This window comes from Ceratina calcarata, unplaced genomic scaffold, assembly GCF_001652005.2.
Source record: "Ceratina calcarata isolate Rehan_Ccalc_2016 unplaced genomic scaffold, ASM165200v1 scaffold209.2, whole genome shotgun sequence".
Classification (NCBI taxonomy): domain Eukaryota; kingdom Metazoa; phylum Arthropoda; class Insecta; order Hymenoptera; family Apidae; genus Ceratina; species Ceratina calcarata.
In genome coordinates, this window is record NW_017142569.1 from 137,928 (window position 1) to 157,143 (window position 19,216).

At 40.3% G+C, this 19,216-nt stretch overlaps 1 protein-coding gene across 1 annotated transcript in view; it reads left to right on the forward strand.

Annotated features, from left to right (window-relative positions):
- LOC108622163 (alkaline phosphatase) overlaps positions 1-19,216 on the forward strand; it is a 190,960-nt gene that overhangs the window by 17,385 nt on the left and 154,359 nt on the right. The window contains exon 2 of the mRNA XM_018019867.2: positions 9,004-9,254. Coding sequence (XP_017875356.1) covers positions 9,004-9,254 — 251 coding nt within the window. The remainder of the gene's footprint in view (positions 1-9,003; positions 9,255-19,216) is intronic.

The following is a 19,216-nucleotide window of genomic DNA, read 5'->3' on the forward strand; positions in this document are numbered from 1 at the left end:
ATATGAAAAGAGTTAAATGCTTGGCAATATAAGTTTTATAAAAGGAATATGTGTAGAGATAGTACCAGAGAGCGGTAAACTCGTGGCAAACAGTCAAATGACAGTGGCACTTGGACGGATTAGTAACAATGCGAATTGTTTTTTACCGTGGACAGCGGCTAAAGTCACGTTAAATGAAGAAAGTTGTGTAAACCGAACGTAACTCTGTTAGCGGCGATAATGCAGTCGGTCACGTTTCCCAAGTTTTCCGCCTGTTCTCCCATCGTCCCGCACGGCTTATCAGACCGTATAGTTTATGCGCTCTTATTGGTAGCCAACACAAAAGGAAGTAGCGTTACGTAAATCGTTCGATCGAAAGGAAGCTAAGTTCTTACTTATCTTCGGTTTGCGCCGGAGCTTTTCTTTATAGGGGGAGAAGTTTTATTCTATTGAAATTCGACGTCTACGAATAAGGTTCGATACGGTTGCCGACGTCCCTTTCTCGAATCTTTTTATTTCACTCGAACGAACTATATCCGTGGGATTATTCCCGTACCACGGGCCTAGGTCACGTCTCTGGTTTATGGACCGACCGCATGCCGCGTTTTCCGTAACGATTTATTAACGAACGCGAGGAGGGGGGAAAAAGGAGTGATGACCCTACAGTAAGTAACTCGCTGGGGAATAATAGGTGATATTATTTGAGGCGGACGACGGATGATTTTTCTCTATTCGTTCTCACCTTTTCCTGCGGAATATACCATAAGTCCGAATTTCCCTCTCCTTCACGGGTTGACAGATTAAAACGAGAGAGATTCGAAAACGTGGCGCCGCCGTCGTCGCCGCGCGGTAGAAATTATCACGTTAAACGGACCGAGGATTTTCTCGCGCATCGATTTGCATACAAACGATCCCCCGTGTCTGAAGTAACGTGATAATAACATTATTCTCGCAAAGAGATTTTCGCGGACAGGCATCCCCACGTTATTCCCGCTGGCCGACGTTAATGCTGAAATAGGAACATATGTAACTCGTAATCCGGTCGTGTAAATTAATACTTGAACGGAACCCTCCGTACACGGTGCCGTGATTCTGACGCACAGTCACTGAATACAGTTCTAGCAACGTGCATATATCTATTCGCGAGTATTATACTATTGCGGAGAACTAAATACGACCAACTTTAGAGGGTAGACAGGAAGTACCTTGATAACGTAGGGAAACGGGTTTAGTTAATGTTTCTTGAAGTCCATGTTCCACTAATTATAACTTAAGCTCTTTCGAAGCCGCTTAACGCATAACGATGTAACCGATGTTTCCTCGGTTGCTACTACTTTTTTTTCGATCACGATACTTAAAGTGTAGCACAGAACGTACATATAATATAAGTATGTGGAGGCAACGAATTCCTATCGATGGAATGCAACGAATGCGAAAGATGTGCGAAGTACGAACGCGGATAGATTAAAAACGCACCCTCGGGATGCGAGGTTGCAATCTTCGACGAGGAAGTTTAATCAAATCAGCCCGCCTACGATTTTTAGTGCATCCATATTAATACCGCAAATCGACTCCGTAGCGTCGGGGTGACGGGTGTACGACGGGTCCGGATCGCGATATTTTAACGTAGATAAATTGACGCGTGACATTCTGCTAAATTGAGCGTACATCGTCCCTGAGATAGCTACGTATACCGAATTCCGGCAATCTGGTGTATCAAGCCCGGGCGTATCACGGTTTCCCTGTATCGACAGTCGCGGGAAAACTCGCGCATCGTTTAAGTGAAGAATGGTAATTCCGGAATAACCAGATGTGCTGTTTTGATACGTCAATTCGTAATGCATCGTTCAATTAAAAATCGCTTGACGCAAACGACGATTTCGAAAATTTAAATAGTTTACACGTTCATATTTACGTGTATGCTTCAGTGTCTGGTTGAGTATTTCAGGTAATACCGACGTCTTAATTAAATGCTTCATGCAGATGTCTGCAGCTAGTTTCAATTGAGGCCAATTCTCGTAACGAGCCAAGCATGCAAATTCGCTATTCAGTTTCTTATAGAGGTGAGTGATACGAATCGAAAACTCCGATACCGATCGAAAGTTAATTGCAAAGTTGGTGAGCCATTGTTAGATATTAAATCTACATTATTTATTGCGCTGGATATAATCTCGAGGAACGCCTCGATGAAGATTGACGTTTTTCATTTTCCCTCGGGAACATAGAAATGTGTATGTACTGCGTTATATATTTCAGCGCGCGTATTCTTTTACGCTTCTTCGAGGGTATAGCGCAATTCGATGATTCCGTGCCGGGGCGCCGAGCGATATTTGCTTCTTTTTACTGGTCCGCTACGTATCTTTACCGAAATATTGGAAGTCAGAACGTGAGACCTGGTCTAGCGCGATACCCGCCCGATGCGAGGCTTCGTTCGCAGATGTATTCCCGCATTCGTATGCCGAATAGCGCATAAGTCCCGCGGCCGGAATTCCCTTCGGGATGCCTTCAAGATATTTTACCGATTCTCTAAATATCTCGCGGGAATATATTTCCGAGAACCAGCCGAGTCGAAAGTATAGGCGCAGCTAAGAATTACGGCGTATGTTGTTACGCCACGGAAGAATCTCAATCCGGGTATCTAGAAATCTTCGCCAACGTCGGGATTCGAATTTCAAATTTTACGATTTCGCAAACGATTGTATCGGCGTCGGATCGCTGCTGTAGCTATATGCTTAGCTCTTTTCCCTCTGACGGAGGAACGGAGACATTGGATTTTGTTGATACCACTTCACCGGGCCGAGGAGCGCCATTGTTAAAAGCTAATTTGAATTTCGAAGCTCGAGATCAAAAGCGCGTTCGATTTTCGCGCGTTCTTCATTCGAATTGATTATTTTTCTGCTATACTGCAGTTCTGGGTAAGCTTGTTTTCAATGTGAATAGAAGATAATATCGAAGAAGAAATAGAACGGGCAAACTAAGGCGCAGTCCTGCCGCTTGGGGATCGAACCGATTGCGTTATCTCTTGAGTTTAAATTCGACACTTAGGATAGCGAACGGAAGTAATAGACTTCGCGTACGTGTAAAATATGTGCCGGAGGCACAGGAGCAGAAAGAACGGTGGCTTCTGATCTGGCACGGTTCAGCGTAAAGTAAAGTGTAATAAAATTGACGACGAAACTTGCTCCTGACAAATTGCAGTTGTTCTATTTACTTACTAGTGAAACTCCGGAGATTAGTATGTCGATCGTCACTATTGTCGATCATGAATGCTTTGCGTGTTTCATAAAAAATCGCATGATTTGCTTCGGGTAATCGTGTTCGAAAGGCACTAAATATTTGGCTTTGTTCCTCAGTCTGAAACTTTCTCTTTGTACTCTGCTGTTCAGGAGCTTCCCTAAGGATAGGACAAGCATATTGGGAAACTATATTAAAGTCGCATTAAAGCTGTCTAGGAAATCGTACTATACCTAATAAAGATTTCTGTCTTATAGTTTATAAATACGTCGTATTCAACATTCCAGCGGGATTATTTCCTATTGATTTCCGGTAGTTTGTATGAAAGGGTCAAGAAACTATTCACGTTTCGCACGATGCGTTCTATTTAGCCGGCGCGCTGTAAAGTTTTACAGGAATCCCCTAGGAATGAAACACATTCGTGCCAGAGCAAACTTGCTCCCAAGTTGCCGGAACTCGATCCCGTTGGCGAATATTCATTAGAACCGTATTAATTATGGTCGGCGAAGTGTTTAACTAATTAGCGTGTGTTCATGACTGTGAATCTCGAAAGAGGGGAATTGTTCAAGGCCCGTGCTGATACGAATTATCTACTCGGGAGACAGAGTCCTCGATAAGATCATTGGCTTGCAAAAGGTGTCTTGTTACACGAGGCACGAACGTTACGGGCGAAATTGGGGTATTTAGAACACTGCGATGTCGATGCTATAAAAACGTGATCCGATTTTAAATTTAGATTTGACGCATAGCTGAAATTGAAATAACTTTTTCCTCATTTACGATTTTACTTATTTTTTATTAATCTAATTAATTATATGTTTTCCCTTTGCAGATAAGTATTATATCAATTTACACTTGAAAGAAATAACGATGATTGAGATTAATATCAATCGAACACTTCTTTCCATTAGCGTTTGAATAAAAAAGGCTTGCTCCGTCGTCTGTCCTCCTAAACTGATTTCGCTCAAAGGTTCAACTGGTGAGAGAGGCAGCAAGCTCGGATTGGTCGCGTAATTAAAATGGCAGGTAGCTCGATGCTTGGCACGGAAAAGCTGGCAAGAGAAGGCCGGCCGCGGCGGCTCGGCGGAGCTTCGATAACGATATTCGCATCCGGTTTCGTTCCCGTCAAAGGAAGTAGATTGCACCTGCGGGTAAGCATCGACGAGAGCATGTCGGTCGCGTTTGCCTCTCGCAGCACCCTATTGCGATCATAAACTACGGTCGCTTGTCGCAAGCTGCTTGCGTTGCGACAGCGCGTGCCCATAATAAGTTAGGACGTAAATTATCCCAAGGAGCCGGGGATCTCGGCAATCAACCACAAAACGGATTTCATCGGCGTTAATCTTCCAAGCAAACTTGCGGCAGCGACGATCGCGTCGGGATGCGCGGCCACGGAACCGGAAAATGTTGTTTGGCCGCACGTTTTGCCTCTACCCCAACCTCTGAGAGCGAAGATAATGCGCGGTCTTTTTGTACCGTCGACGTTTTATCGCGCGAGCTTTTTTCCCCCCTCGATCGATGCGCGCCGATAAGAAGATTTACGGCTTTTAATTTGTAACGTGATTAAAACACTTCCGACGGATATTAGATTAAGAGATGTTGTTGGTTTCCTTCACTGTTTACACTCTCTATGTCTGAATTTTGTTCAATCGTTAACAGGTCAGAACATAATCAAAAGGGCTATGAGATTAGTACCGCTAGTTCCTCCTTTCATCGCGTACCTACTACGTGATGTACATAGCAACGAGAATGAAAATTCTTGGAAAAGTTGAGACTCCGGAAGAGATAGCGCATAAAACGGGAAAGATGCATTCGTGGCAATTTGTACCTTCCGACAAATGTGAAAAGTTCGAGGATGTTGGATCACAAGATTAAGAAATTTTTATACGCGCACACTTTCAACGAAACGTTCGGCGTACATTATTTTTTAAACATTTTCACGTATCTTTAATTCGGCATTAGTGATCGAATTGCAAATTTTTAGAAGGTACAAATTCTTTGACGAGGCTCAGTTGATAATCGTTAAAATATGCGGTGCCAGTGCAAAGAGAATATAATTAACGTTTGATGAACGTCCCCGGCTGGCGATGTTTTCAAAAATTCATCGTTTCCCTCGGCAGGGCCAGTTATCGCGCGCTTTATCTTTATATTAGCCCTTCACTTGAGAGGAGAGCGTTAACCCTGGAGATCATTCTATTAAAACCATTTATCTCCTCTGTTAGAAGTTCTCTTGGGACAACTATTGTACTTTCCCAAAGTTACCCGGGTATCCCCGGCGGAGTCTTTCGACGATACCGTTTCTTTCGTCTTTCTCTCATTTTTCAACAACTCTTATCAGCATTAAGTCGCGTTACTAATATTCCAAGGCTTCCGCTATTATACTCATCCTGTTACCGTATTTCCTTCATGAGTGAAATACTCCCTTTACGCGAGCACCTAAGTCTCTGGCACTTTTATTGCATAGCCTTCTGCCAAGAAACTTCACCGAGCAGTAATTTTTGCGCGCACAGTTCGACTTCATTAACTCTTTCCAATTTATTATTCTTCTTCAGATCAGTTTTCACTTCGTCAGTGGAATTAAATTTCTAATTATGGAACGTCTCGTAAATCAAATTAAATTCTTGATTCATGATACCTGCATTTGATTCTATTGTTCTCTATGACTTTTATTTGGAAGGATATCGGTGAGTACTGAAAAATATTGAATGATGTACTGTCGTTGCGTCGAGCACAACGCGCGTCCGACCGTAGGCGGACCTATATCACTTAAACTATCTGTTTTCTCTTTTCTCACGCGTCTTCAGTCTTCCTTTCAACGATAAATCAAGTCTCAACGGATCTCCATGTGATTTTTCTTCCACACTCGCTACTTTACAATTTCCATTTATAAACATTTTCCAAAATTAAAATAAATTTCGATCCCGTTTATAAACAATGATAAATGGAAAAACGCTGAACGGTCATAGAAACTTTTATTGTACGATGTGACAATTAATAGAAATACAGATGAAACTTCACTCTCTTTCGTGAGTCAAAGAATTTCCCACATTACCATTAAAACGGTGTAGCGTACGCGATGTCAACATTATAACACCCGCATGTCCCGTGTCATCCGACATACTGCGCGTGCAAATCACTAATCTGTCACGTGCGCGAGCCTTTGGTAATTAAATTTCAATTAAATGGGTGTATAACAGTACGTGGGACAGTCAGGTGCACGTGCAGTTCACGTCCATGTAATTGCGAATCATTGGCGGGTGCGTTATTTATTTATGAATATTCAGTCGGCCCGGGTGCATAATCGTGCGGGTTACAATATATGCGCGGACAAATGTTTATCAGAACGCCGCGTTAAAATAAATTTTGTCTCGGCCCGTTCATACCGTCGGCTCCCGCAGCCGTCATAAATCTTTGCCTTTTACCAGAAATCGTCAAACTTCCACGATACTCTGGTTTAACGACACACGAGAAGAATCGCTGGGAGCGCGAATCGACGCATTTAATATATTCGCTCGATCGTGAATCGCGCCTGGGTCTCCGGTTTCATTGAATCGATTCTCGCCCACCGAATTTGATATTTCACTGGCAGAGCTACCAATTTTTTTCCTACCGAATGGTTTCGCGTTGAAGTAATTCGCGGATGTTCAATCAAGTTGAGCGACTGCGTGGACACTGTGTTTCTACTCGATTACAAATTTAACGATGTATGCACCGTATTCGGTCGCGAATCGGTGATGATCGAATGTGTTTTTGTAATGCAACCTCGTCGTAAAATTATGTCCACAAAATGAAAAAGTGTACGCGAACGTCACGTAAAAAATGCGAGGGTAACAATAGGCATCGGGATGTTACGCGTTAATGCGAGATTCTCAGAATTCATGAAACATAAATTTCGTCACCTTGTTTTTCGCCAAATTAATCGCGACGAGGTGACATGGTACATGAGTAAAACCGCTACCGTCGCGCGTGTTTCAACCCCCACGCAGATCCGTAGATTTACAAAATGCATATCTCCAGCGATGGTTGAGATTATGGCGTCCCAAGCTAAGAATTAAACTTCGTTACGAGAAATTCCATTCGTTTTAATCCGTCGCGTTATATCAAGTTTAAATCAGTCATTCTTGTTGATAAAGATGTCGACGTTTGATAGATATGACGCTGACCATTTGTTCATTTTATATATAAAATGACTTGAAAAGGAATTCTTCTCACTTGTGAGAAAAACATCAAAAAACAATTGTTAAGTGTTTTATGGAATTGCTTGTTTCTCTAACATAGTTCGCAACAGATAAGTGTGCCACTATTGTACTGATACAACTTCATCGGTACGTCGATGTATCAGATCCAGCTAGCTACCATGGAAATGCGGGTTTGGCCAGTATTGCGACACGATATGGCAGTTTGGTACTGGTTAAACTTACCCATTAACGGCTACTAGTCGGCAATGTGTTCCTAGTCGAACTGTAACGCGGGATCTTCGACTAGTACAGTTTGTAGGAAACAGTCGTATACTTTAATGTGCTTCCGGCGACGTATCCGAATGAAATCGTCGTAGATATAAACAGAATCGAACTTGTCAAACGAATACTGCGTTTGTTGTTCGCACATTCGGTTCTTATACCAGAACTATTCAATTACGATTTTACGTAGAACCTCGAAAAAGTTGAACGTAGTGCAATTTTAATTCTTCTCATAAATATTTACACGCTTGAGTGGTAAACAAGAGAAATTTATTTCCACAGAAGGAAAAAGGTGGCAGTAAAGAGCGGCGGGACAGTTTTAAAAGTGCACCGAGTTTTTCCACTCACTGTTTAAACGATAATAAGCATTCTCCTTTTTACTCGGCTAACTCGGTTAACGTAATTTCTTTACATTAAAATCTGCTACTCGCACGATCGTTATGCGGCGCGTAACGGCTTTCGTTCTGCCCCTCGGCGGTCTACCTTTTTTTCGAAAGTGACTGCAGCGAACGACTTCCCCGGAAACAGTCGGACTTGGCTCGTTTTACTAACAGATTCAATTAAGATATCCGGTCCCTTCGGCAGCGTTCAAACGGGAAAACGTCGCGTTTCCACCCTTGCAGACAGGCGAACGCGCCCTTGAATCTGCAACATGACAATCCCCACGAAACCGACCTACCTACTTCGGAGAAGCGAGGTAGATGCTTAGAGATTGGTATCATCGCCGGTGTGCCACTCGACCGTTTGCAAATTCCCTTTGGAACTTAATAGTTGTCGAGCTACATCGGTTTGTATTATCGAACAGTTTCATTAAGCAGAGTACGAGTACAGTTAATAGAGAATAATGAATAATACATATTCCGAAAGCAAAAATAAACGAAGTACCCGAAGAGAACGAGGTATATTCGAAAACTCCTTGATATTAATTCAATTTATCTAATGACATCGTATAAGTTCTTTAGCATTTTTGTTAAACTTAACGATATTAAACTGCAGTGAGCGACACTGAACTTACACAGATTTGTCCACTGCAGTGGTTGGAAAAAAGGAACAATGAAGCCAAGCGACTGAGCGCAATTCAACCGAAGCCTTTCGCGCCACGTTATAGCTAGCCACGGTCACAAAAGAGCCTCCCTCTAGTTTTCCGCTCAAACATCTCTCTGTACACGCGACAACAAAGAACGATAACTGAACAATACTTACGGGAAACGGCGAGCCATAATAGCTGATTTTCCGTCGACGCGTCAAGACTATAGATTCAATTAAGATAGGTGTCACAATGTCCCCTTCTGGTTGAGGTTACTCAGCCGGGAAAAATTTCTGTTCGCAGAGAGGAAGGTATGGTACGAAGCGGCGACGCGCGCGATCGAAGCCCGTATCCGCGCGTCGGCGGCAAGTTCGAGCGTCAGCGGGACGACGCCACCGGGCGGCGTGGCGCGGGGCGTCGTTCTCTTCGTCGGCGACGGGATGGGGATGAGCACACTCACGGCTGCGAGGATTCTCTCGGGTCAACGTCATGGAAACACGGGCGAAGAAGCGCAACTCGCCTGGGACAGCTTTCCAGCCGTCGCTCTCGCAAGGGTGAGTTTTCTATCTCCAACTTTCGCTCTTTACATAGGGTGTCCTATGATACGCGATATTCTGCTGATTGGTTCTCAGAAAGGCAGCTTTATTTCATGTTACATCAAGCTGTAGTTAGTTTATCCATTAGCGCCTGATATCTGAATTTGTCGAAGCTTTAAGATGAAATAGGATGATATCTGATTGTATTTTTAAGTAGAAAGAGGAAAACAACATTCAGTGGGCATCGTACAAAATTTAAGTAGCGCATATGCTACGAGTTTTCATCCATCCTTTTTATATTCTGAATCAGTCTATGAAATATCACCTGGGACATACCGTATATCTTGTATTCTTTGCGCTCTTCCTCGTATTCCTATTCTTCTTTTGCATTCCGCTTTTCCTTTCTCCGTTCGAGCACCTTTGCTCGCGTTTTTTTTCCCTCCGAGGGTCGGTTTCCCTCTCGCTTCTATGCGGAGAATGCAGAACGTCGGAGAAAAACTTTTCCTCCCGAGGGGTCCTAGCTAAAGGATTCGAGGGAACATCGACGCTCTTGATTCGAGATTTGATTATTATGTAGCTGACTGACTCGATTCCTCGGCGTTCTGTATCGGTTTTGTCGAGTCCTTGTGATCAGAGGAGAATGAATCCGTCCCACTGATACGTATGTACGCTTCTCGTGCATTATTGCTGGTGAAAAGCAATTGCCAATTCCTGCCAAATCCTACCAGTTTTTATGTAAAGTATATTATTTTGTTAAAATGAAATATTTTTATGTGTGGAAGTTTCGTACAAACAGTTCTAAAAAACTGTCCAAGGAAGTTGATAATAGGAAATATATTTTATAAATAAATAAATATAATAGGAAAAATATTTTATACAAAATATCAAAATATATATTATCGTTAAGAAGTATGTGGAATATAAGGAATGATTATATATTAATATTAATATTAATATTACTCAATCTTCTATATTTTACATTTTGAATATGTCCCAAAATTAGATATCGATTTACTTTAAATCATGTTTAAACGCGCAAGTAACTCGGTTTCCAGCGAGCAAAGCAGCATGGAATTTGTCAAAGATACGAGCTTCTTCAATCTTCCTCCGTTCGTTTTGCCTACAGGGAAGCCATGAAAAAACGTCGCATCGGAAGTGTAATTTTTCGCACTAGTGTCCCGAAAAGATTCGCGGTTTGCTCGTTATCTCCGTTAATTATGAAACTTCGTTTCTCCTCGTCCTTTGCCAAACGTTCTTTCGGACGCGAATTGCGAGTATCCCGTTTGGTGCATGAAATCAAACACTAATTAAACCGCGAGGGATCCCGTGAAATTTGCAGAAAGTTAATGCGAGCACCAGTCGAGTTTAAATCCCTCGTTGCATCGCGTTAATAGTTACGGAGAAGTGAATTTTTACTTAATCGGCTTTCAGACGTCTTTCTACTTCTTTCTCCTTTTGCTTTTTACGCACTGGTGAACTAAGTAACCGAGACGACGATTCCCGTGGTACATAGTGTACTTTTCTTGAACCTTATTATGCGTTTAAGTCATATTGACGAGAATTATGTAAAATGGTTACGTTGCACGGTTAACCAGAACCACTCAGTCGGTCAATACCGAAATTCAATCGGCGCATTGATTAATTCCGAAAGTTTCTAGATGTTGAAATTCCGCGGCTCGCATGTCACGACCATTTATGTATTACGAATTTGGACGTGGGACGTCGAAAGATAGTTGGGTCAGAACCAATTACAAGGAATATGGGCGGGAGAAACTATTTGAATATTTGACCGGAAGGGAGAACGCTTGTGAACAGAGCCACGCCGAGAGAGCTGGTCTATTTAGAATTGTTCCCAGAAATTACACGGACAGGTAACAAATTGTACGAGGTACAGGTAATCTCGGCACGTTTCACTTCATAATTACTTGAACACAGTTTCAAACGAGCAATCCAGAAATGAGAAACGCGGGAACATAATGTCTGAAGGAAAATGGCAGGCGAATAAATCGATTCGTGGCCGATAATTAAGAAGCGCGGCTCGAAACTCCTTTGTGCGTGTCGCGTTCGGAAATTATTGAACCACCGCGAAGGTTCTCGTTAACCGCGTGCATCTCACGTCGCGTGTTCTCTAGTGAAATACAACGTTCGTGTCGAGAGCAATAAAACTGCAATATTCGAAGCTTCGTTTTCCGATCTGATGCAATCGTACGATTGTAGAAAACTGAATGTTCCGCTTCAGCGTAATATAATCGTAATTATCTAGTCGTAATTTTAATTTCTACCGTTTTCTAGATTCACATTTATTAAATGTTTGCATTTAATATTCGTTGATCTGTCGTGTCCGTCGCTTACGTCGCTACATAACGTAGTTCGTTCCTTGTGTAATGCCCTTTGCTCGTCAAAGAGGAACTGGGTCATCATTTTCAAATCGGATTTGAACCGTGTTTTAATGAACCCCTCTTATTCAATTACAACCCGAAGCTTTTTGACAATGAATACTTACAAATTGCCTTAATTAATCCTTTTACAAGACATGTGAATATTCACGACGTATACCTCACTAATTTTTTTATTCATTCCATGTGAAGTGCTGATTACAAATTCTTTTGCGAGCGCATGCATAGCGGGACAAGTAATTTCTAGCAAAAATCCAGGACTCGACGCGACGAGGCCGCATAATATATGTTTCACCGTACTAAATTCTACCGTTCGACACGTATTCGCACGTCGCTGCATTTATTTTCCCTCGCATAATCCAATTTGCATCCGGTTCCTCCTTTAGCCGCGTATCTACTTTTCACGTCCCATCCGAAACGCCGTGCGTGTCGGATCCTCTCGGCGGGGACCGAGTCGACTCGCGGAAACTTCCCAACAAACTCTATCGGGATTTCCAGGATCGTCGCTACATCGGTTACGGAGTTGCTTATTATCCGAGCGACGTAATCGAGCTTTCTACGCATGGACAAACTCCGCGTTGGATAAGAGGAGGGGGGGGGGTGGGGTATTCGCGTTGCCGCAGCAGACTGGCTTAGAAAATTTGCATAACAATACACCCCGGTGTAATTCGAATCTTCCTAATACCCATGTCCTGGTTTAATTAGCGAAACTGGTTAGCCACGTTTAGCGTCGCTAGTGCAATGAAACAAGAACGTCAAAAGTTGAAATGTCGAAATTCCTAATGAAAAGAGGTCCACGAGTATCATACGTGTGACGATATTTCCTTTTGGTTCTCAATATTATTACTTACGCCTGGACTGCAAACTTTATGCATTTATAGAAAATTTCGAGCCTGTAGATAATGCATGGAATGTATAAATATGTATGAAATATCAAGAACTGCATATCGCAGTGCCTAAATTTTTAAACTAAGTCACATTTATTTTTAATTTGATAAAACGAATGTTTTATTTTTCATAACAATCCGTGGTCGTTCGTTCTTCTTCATTAGTACGAAATCAGAAAGAGAAGAGACAAGTGTTACTTTTATGATACCTACATACCTTTTGTCCGTCACTGTACATAACTTCCGTAGCAAATCGTGCAAATCGTCTTGCACATAAAAGCGGAAATATGTACGTGTCCAGATATAATATACGATCGTTCCTTTTGTCCCCCTTATTCTCTTGTGTTTTATGAGTGGAATTCTTTTTTTACTCATCCTCTTCCCTGGTCCTTGGGGCCCTCTGCCATTCTTTCTGGATCAGCAGTTCTCAGGCTTTTTCCACTGAAAGAGTTCGCCACGGCCGGTATTCGACGGAGAATCGATCAATCCACTGATCAAATGTATCTTTTTTCTCACGTTTTTACAAAAATCCTCCTGTAAAATTCTCGCGCACGTCCATTTCGAGTTCCTTGCGAGTGACACGCCACCTTTTAAATTAAGAGTTGCTTTATACATTTATTCCTGTTAAAAGATATAAAACGAGTGAAATCCTAGACCCGTTGTTATTCACACAGCGAAGTGCGAAGGCGGTGTAAACCGTGTTACCTATTGTACGGTTTTTTTTTTTTACCAGAATAGGGGAGATAACAACTTTATATTACAATAGATTGTACTGTTTTGTTGACGATTGAAACGCACAGCGAGAATTCAGTGATTGAAAAGTTTGCCTTATTTCGAAAATTTCGAAACTTTTGTACGCACGAAACACAATCTCTTTTTACATTAATTTTATAACTAAAGTTGTTTTAATTATGTTTCGGAACAGATTGCACCTTGTAATTACCTCCCTCTAAGCTCTAGGAAAAGATGAACGACATTATCTAACTTGGAACATTCACTTTAAACTTCTTGATTGTACTAAAATATATTAAAAATTGTTATCAACGTCGAACATGCAGCAGTTTATCAAATTGATTTTCCGTGAGAATAACACGTTTACCAGTTGAGAAAATCCTTCCCTCGGCGATTCGTGTTGAAGTTAATACTTAAACTTCCGATACCAGTTCCGCGAATTCCCGAAAATCATCACAACTGAAGGCTTGTTTATTATCCTGTTGATGTAACCGAGTTCCAGATGGAAATGCAACTCAATCGATTTTCTGCTTTTCACACGCTGTTTTCGCAACAACTACATAAACTACGTCTTTGCATTTCGATGGATATACCGATATCACTTCTATTTACAATTCCTTTTATTACACGACGCGATGTAAAGCAATTTGTGGACGTTTAAATTCATTTCTCGAAATACAGGTAAATATTCGAAATTAAAAGAAGATTTTAGAGTATCGTTGTACAGACAGCTACGCAATAAAGTATCTAATATTACGGTACTTGATATTGAATATCATAGCATTCATTACTATAACACTTTTTCCCGTTTTAAAATTACTCTCTTTCGAGTTGTTCCTTCCTTCCGAGTCTTTTTAAAGTGCTTTTCTGTTCTAAAGCTTCGTCTCCGGGTTCTTTGGTCGCTTCAGTTCGAAAATGGACAGAATCGAGAAAAGTTCACGTGCAATCCTTCGGAACTTCGAGGACTTCAATATTGCCTACTGTCTTGCTTATTATTCCTAAAAAGTAACCGAAACTTAGTCGATTCAAGCACGGAGAAATTGATGAAATTTCTTTAATAAATTGTACTTCAGCTAATAATAACAGTTGTACACAGTTTCGGAACAGATTGCACCTTGTAATTACCTCCCTCTAAGCTCTAGGAAAAGATGAACGACATTATCTAACTTGGAACATTCACTTTAAACTTCTTGATTGTACTAAAATATATTAAAAATTGTTATCAACGTCGAACATGCAGCAGTTTATCAAATTGATTTTCCGTGAGAATAACACGTTTACCAGTTGAGAAAATCCTTCCCTCGGCGATTCGTGTTGAAGTTAATACTTAAACTTCCGATACCAGTTCCGCGAATTCCCGAAAATCATCACAACTGAAGGCTTGTTTATTATCCTGTTGATGTAACCGAGTTCCAGATGGAAATGCAACTCAATCGATTTTCTGCTTTTCACACGCTGTTTTCGCAACAACTACATAAACTACGTCTTTGCATTTCGATGGATATACCGATATCACTTCTATTTACAATTCCTTTTATTACACGACGCGATGTAAAGCAATTTGTGGACGTTTAAATTCATTTCTCGAAATACAGGTAAATATTCGAAATTAAAAGAAGATTTTAGAGTATCGTTGTACAGACAGCTACGCAATAAAGTATCTAATATTACGGTACTTGATATTGAATATCATAGCATTCATTACTATAACACTTTTTCCCGTTTTAAAATTACTCTCTTTCGAGTTGTTCCTTCCTTCCGAGTCTTTTTAAAGTGCTTTTCTGTTCTAAAGCTTCGTCTCCGGGTTCTTTGGTCGCTTCAGTTCGAAAATGGACAGAATCGAGAAAAGTTCACGTGCAATCCTTCGGAACTTCGAGGACTTCAATATTGCCTACTGTCTTGCTTATTATTCCTAAAAAGTAACCGAAACTTAGTCGATTCAAGCACGGAGAAATTGATGAAATTTCTTTAATAAATTGTACTTCAGCTAATAATAACAGTTGTACACATATTTTCTTTATTTCTTCAGTACAAAATGTTATTTGATCTTTTTCAAATAAATAACTATCTTTTATACGATGTACACTATAATACACTCACAAATATAGCTTTTCTGTTTTGCGACGTGATCGTTTTAGCTAACGGATGGAAAAGTAATTTGAAGGAATTGTACTACGTGTCTGAAGCTCTTGTCCCCTAATACAAACCGGTCCCACTTATTAGTATATGTAACCAATCTTTTCATTCCTCGACAGAGCTATTTTTCTTCTTTCGTTCTCTTTTTCCGTCCTCCCTACATCCATTTATCCTGCTTAAACTTTCCGGGCGAGTCCTTCGGGGTTTCGAGTACTTTCCGACGTTCGCCAAAAGCCTTCTTATTATCGTCTAGATGCGACTTTCTCATGCCACGCGGAATTCGAACGCTGCTCGATTATGTAGACACAAAGTCTGCATGACTTCATTCAGGCGTGATTTATACACTCGGTATTCTTGATGGAAACTGTATATCAGTCCGCTATTTATTCCTTGCGTACATTGTCTTTCTGGATATGGATTCATGCGAGGAAATAATTGACGTCACACTTCGTTCTATCTTTCGTTTCCCAAAAATACATCTATTATCTGTTTGCAACGTGCGATCGAACTTGATACGAGCCGGAATTAAATTCGCAGCTCGCTCGATTCTGTTCTCAGCATATTCTGTTTGCGCTAAAACCGCAAATTTGACAAATGCACGAACGACGAAATCAAATGTACCATGCTGCGGTAATTTTCGGGCAATTTGAGCGATATCATGTTCATACACGTACTTAACATATATTATCGCGTATCACGTTTATGGTATAGTAAGGTAAAACAAAATTTACTATTCGAGCATCGATGATTTACGTATGGTTCAACAAAGCTTTTAATGGAAAATTTTTTTTTTTCCTGGAAGCTCATTACTTCGAGTAACTTGTTACTCGATGAAATTGATATGTTTCTCTTTGAAATAAGAATCTCGGTTATACGTCTTCGAAAACCGTACAAAGGGGAGGTTGTGCTGCGAAAAAGAATGACAAAATTCGGTCTCGTATTTCACTATAGGCTCGCTCTCACCGCGAAGTTCCAATTTCACGCGAACACGTCACGCGAAAACTCGCGTCCCGATGTGCTCGTGTTTCAAAGTTTGCACGATCTTTGCAAACGGAAATTCGTCCGATCGAAGTTCCTACATCAATATTCATAGGTTGAACTTCATGATCCATAACGTTTGTTCGAAGTGTCCATACAGCGGCCCAGAAATGAACGTGGAAAGAGGGTCACGTTCCACGACCGTTCAAAAACGCTAATCGCTTAAAGCTCCGAGTAAAGCTGTCCGTGTACGTATTCAAATAAAATCCGTTGTTTTACACGCGGGAATCCCGGAGTTCGCATTAACGCCCCGCATTAAATCCGGCGTTAAACGTATATCGTAACGATCGGCGGCCAGTCGCACAAACGGTTTATCGTGCGGCCTTTGCCACGAGCGATCATCCCCATTATCGTCGAAAGAAAAAAAACTATTTCCCTAGGGTTAATTACCACGCGTAGCTATGTAGGTATCCGATCAATTGCACGTTTCATCGGTTGCACGCATCGTTTGAATAACGGTTTATCGCTAGAACGCAAGCTATGTGATAGTAATTATCATGATAGTAATTAATCGACTAGAAGCTAACTCAATAAATAATGGATGATTTAAATTAAGTTTTGTATCATGCGATTATCACGGACTGTTTCAATGTTCGATTGATCCACCATTCGAAACCACCTCGAATGATCTTGACTTTGAAATAAGTTGTCAAGTATGACATTTTGTCCAACTTCTCCTTATACATACATATATATACTTATTGCTCACAGGAACTATTCTGTAAGTTGTAATTATACATACTGTGTTGTCAGATACAAAAACGGTCCTGTACAATCTCCTTTTAACTCCACTCGTTAAAAAGCATTTGACGAAGGACGAATTACTCAATCGATTACTTCTGAAGTATTCGAGATAGAAGAAAAGTGTACCTTTTCTGCAGGTAATAGCAACTTTTGTCGGAAACATTTTTCATTAGCGTCAATCATTAACGAGTAATTTGCAATAAATGGTTTAGGAGTATTTGAGGGAAAACGATTTTTTTTCCAAAAGTTTGCTCTTTCGACTGTGCGAGCAGCTGAATTTTGTCAGTACCAAAAAAATGCTGATTAATCATACTTAACTTGTTAAATACTGTAGTTAGGAGAAAAGTACATAGAACCTGTAAGATTTTTGAAGCAACTTCAAGAATTCATTGATTCTTGAATCTCAATAGAGATTTAGAATTGTTTATTTTATCTGCAGTTATGCTTTATCTATGGCGAATGATATAACGCTTAATATGAAGAATAAAGCATTTCTCTGGGTTTTAAGGTTGACTTTGAAAAATAATGTGCAGACAATATGCCATGCAATTTCTCCACTTTCAATCCTTTGTACGATTAGCAGAAGGAAATTGTAAAATTTCTCGATTCGCCAGCGAACGGAAGTATAAATTGTACTTGAGAACGCAATCAACGTAGAAACGACACGACGTTTCTTCAATCCGCAAACGAATCTCATCTTTTTTTTAGAGAACGGTGCATATTAAAAATGAAACTGAAGTCAGGTGAGCGGAAATCAAATTAACTGCATATTTTATCTCGTGTTGGATTTTCTTCTCCGCCGTTTTCGGTTTAATACAATTTTTCTCGAACGAACAACGCCGCGCTTGTAAAAGAGTTAAGTGAAAGTCATTTCCATCCAAGAAATAATATAAAGTACCAGCTTGCGGTATCAAGGAAACGGAAAGAACGGTAGAATAAGTTTAGCAATTGCTTACGTGTGTAGAGAGAGGAAAAGAGATTATTAAATTGTTCAAACAGTTTGCAGGATAATAGAAGTATAATTTTATCTAATTAATATACATTATTATGTACCTTTATGTAATGCGATTTAATTAAATGTGATCTTAATATAATTAACGTTTACTGATAATTGCTAATGACTGGAATGAGTTGATTAATTGAAGTTGAGTAATTAAAAATCCAATGAAACGAAAAAACATCACAAAAAGCAATACTAAAAAATTAAAAACTTCCCCTAGGCAATGGTTATTTACTATCACTCTAATTTCATGATGTGGATCAATAGAGTTGACACTTTCAATTTAATCTATAAAATTGCTTTTTATTCCATAAGTCAATTTAAATTGAACTTTTACTATAAATCGGCGATCATGCAAAATTCCAAACATCTAGAATTACATCGATCTGTGCTATTAAAAATTTGGATACGTCCCTTTGAAATATGTTGATAAATTATTCTCGTTCCGAATACGTCTAATTTGTGTCGGGAACGTATGGAAGGAATGATCGAACTACAGGATTAATAAAGTCAGACAAATCGCTCACGTACTGGCTACGTGAACGTGACTCAATGGAACAGGAATTTTGCGCATCTATTACGAATTAAGGGCAAGGAAAATTTTTTAATAGCTGTCGCTTGCAGCTTGGGCATAGTAGCAATTTTTCCTACTTAATAATATAAGCCAGGAAACAGCACGCAATTGTTTTCCTTTAATTTACACGTACGTCAGTTTTAAAATTCAATTACCTATACGTTTTACTGTTATCTAAAACGAAGTTGTTTTTACGAAAAGATTCATCTTCATGGTTCAATTTTATTTTGGAAGATCCATCGAGTTAGATTCCACTTACGATAAGATGTCGAGAGTAGAGATTTACCAGAGAATTGGCTCGATTCGTCTATTTTACTCGAAGATTTAATTAAAGCTAGTAAACATCCTTTTTCCTATGGTCTTTGATCCCCTCGCAAGGAACCAATACTTTTTCCGTATCGCAAATATTTTGATCTCACGCAGTGTTTAGAAATTTTAATTTTGCAATTAAATCTTATGTTTTTCATTTGTAC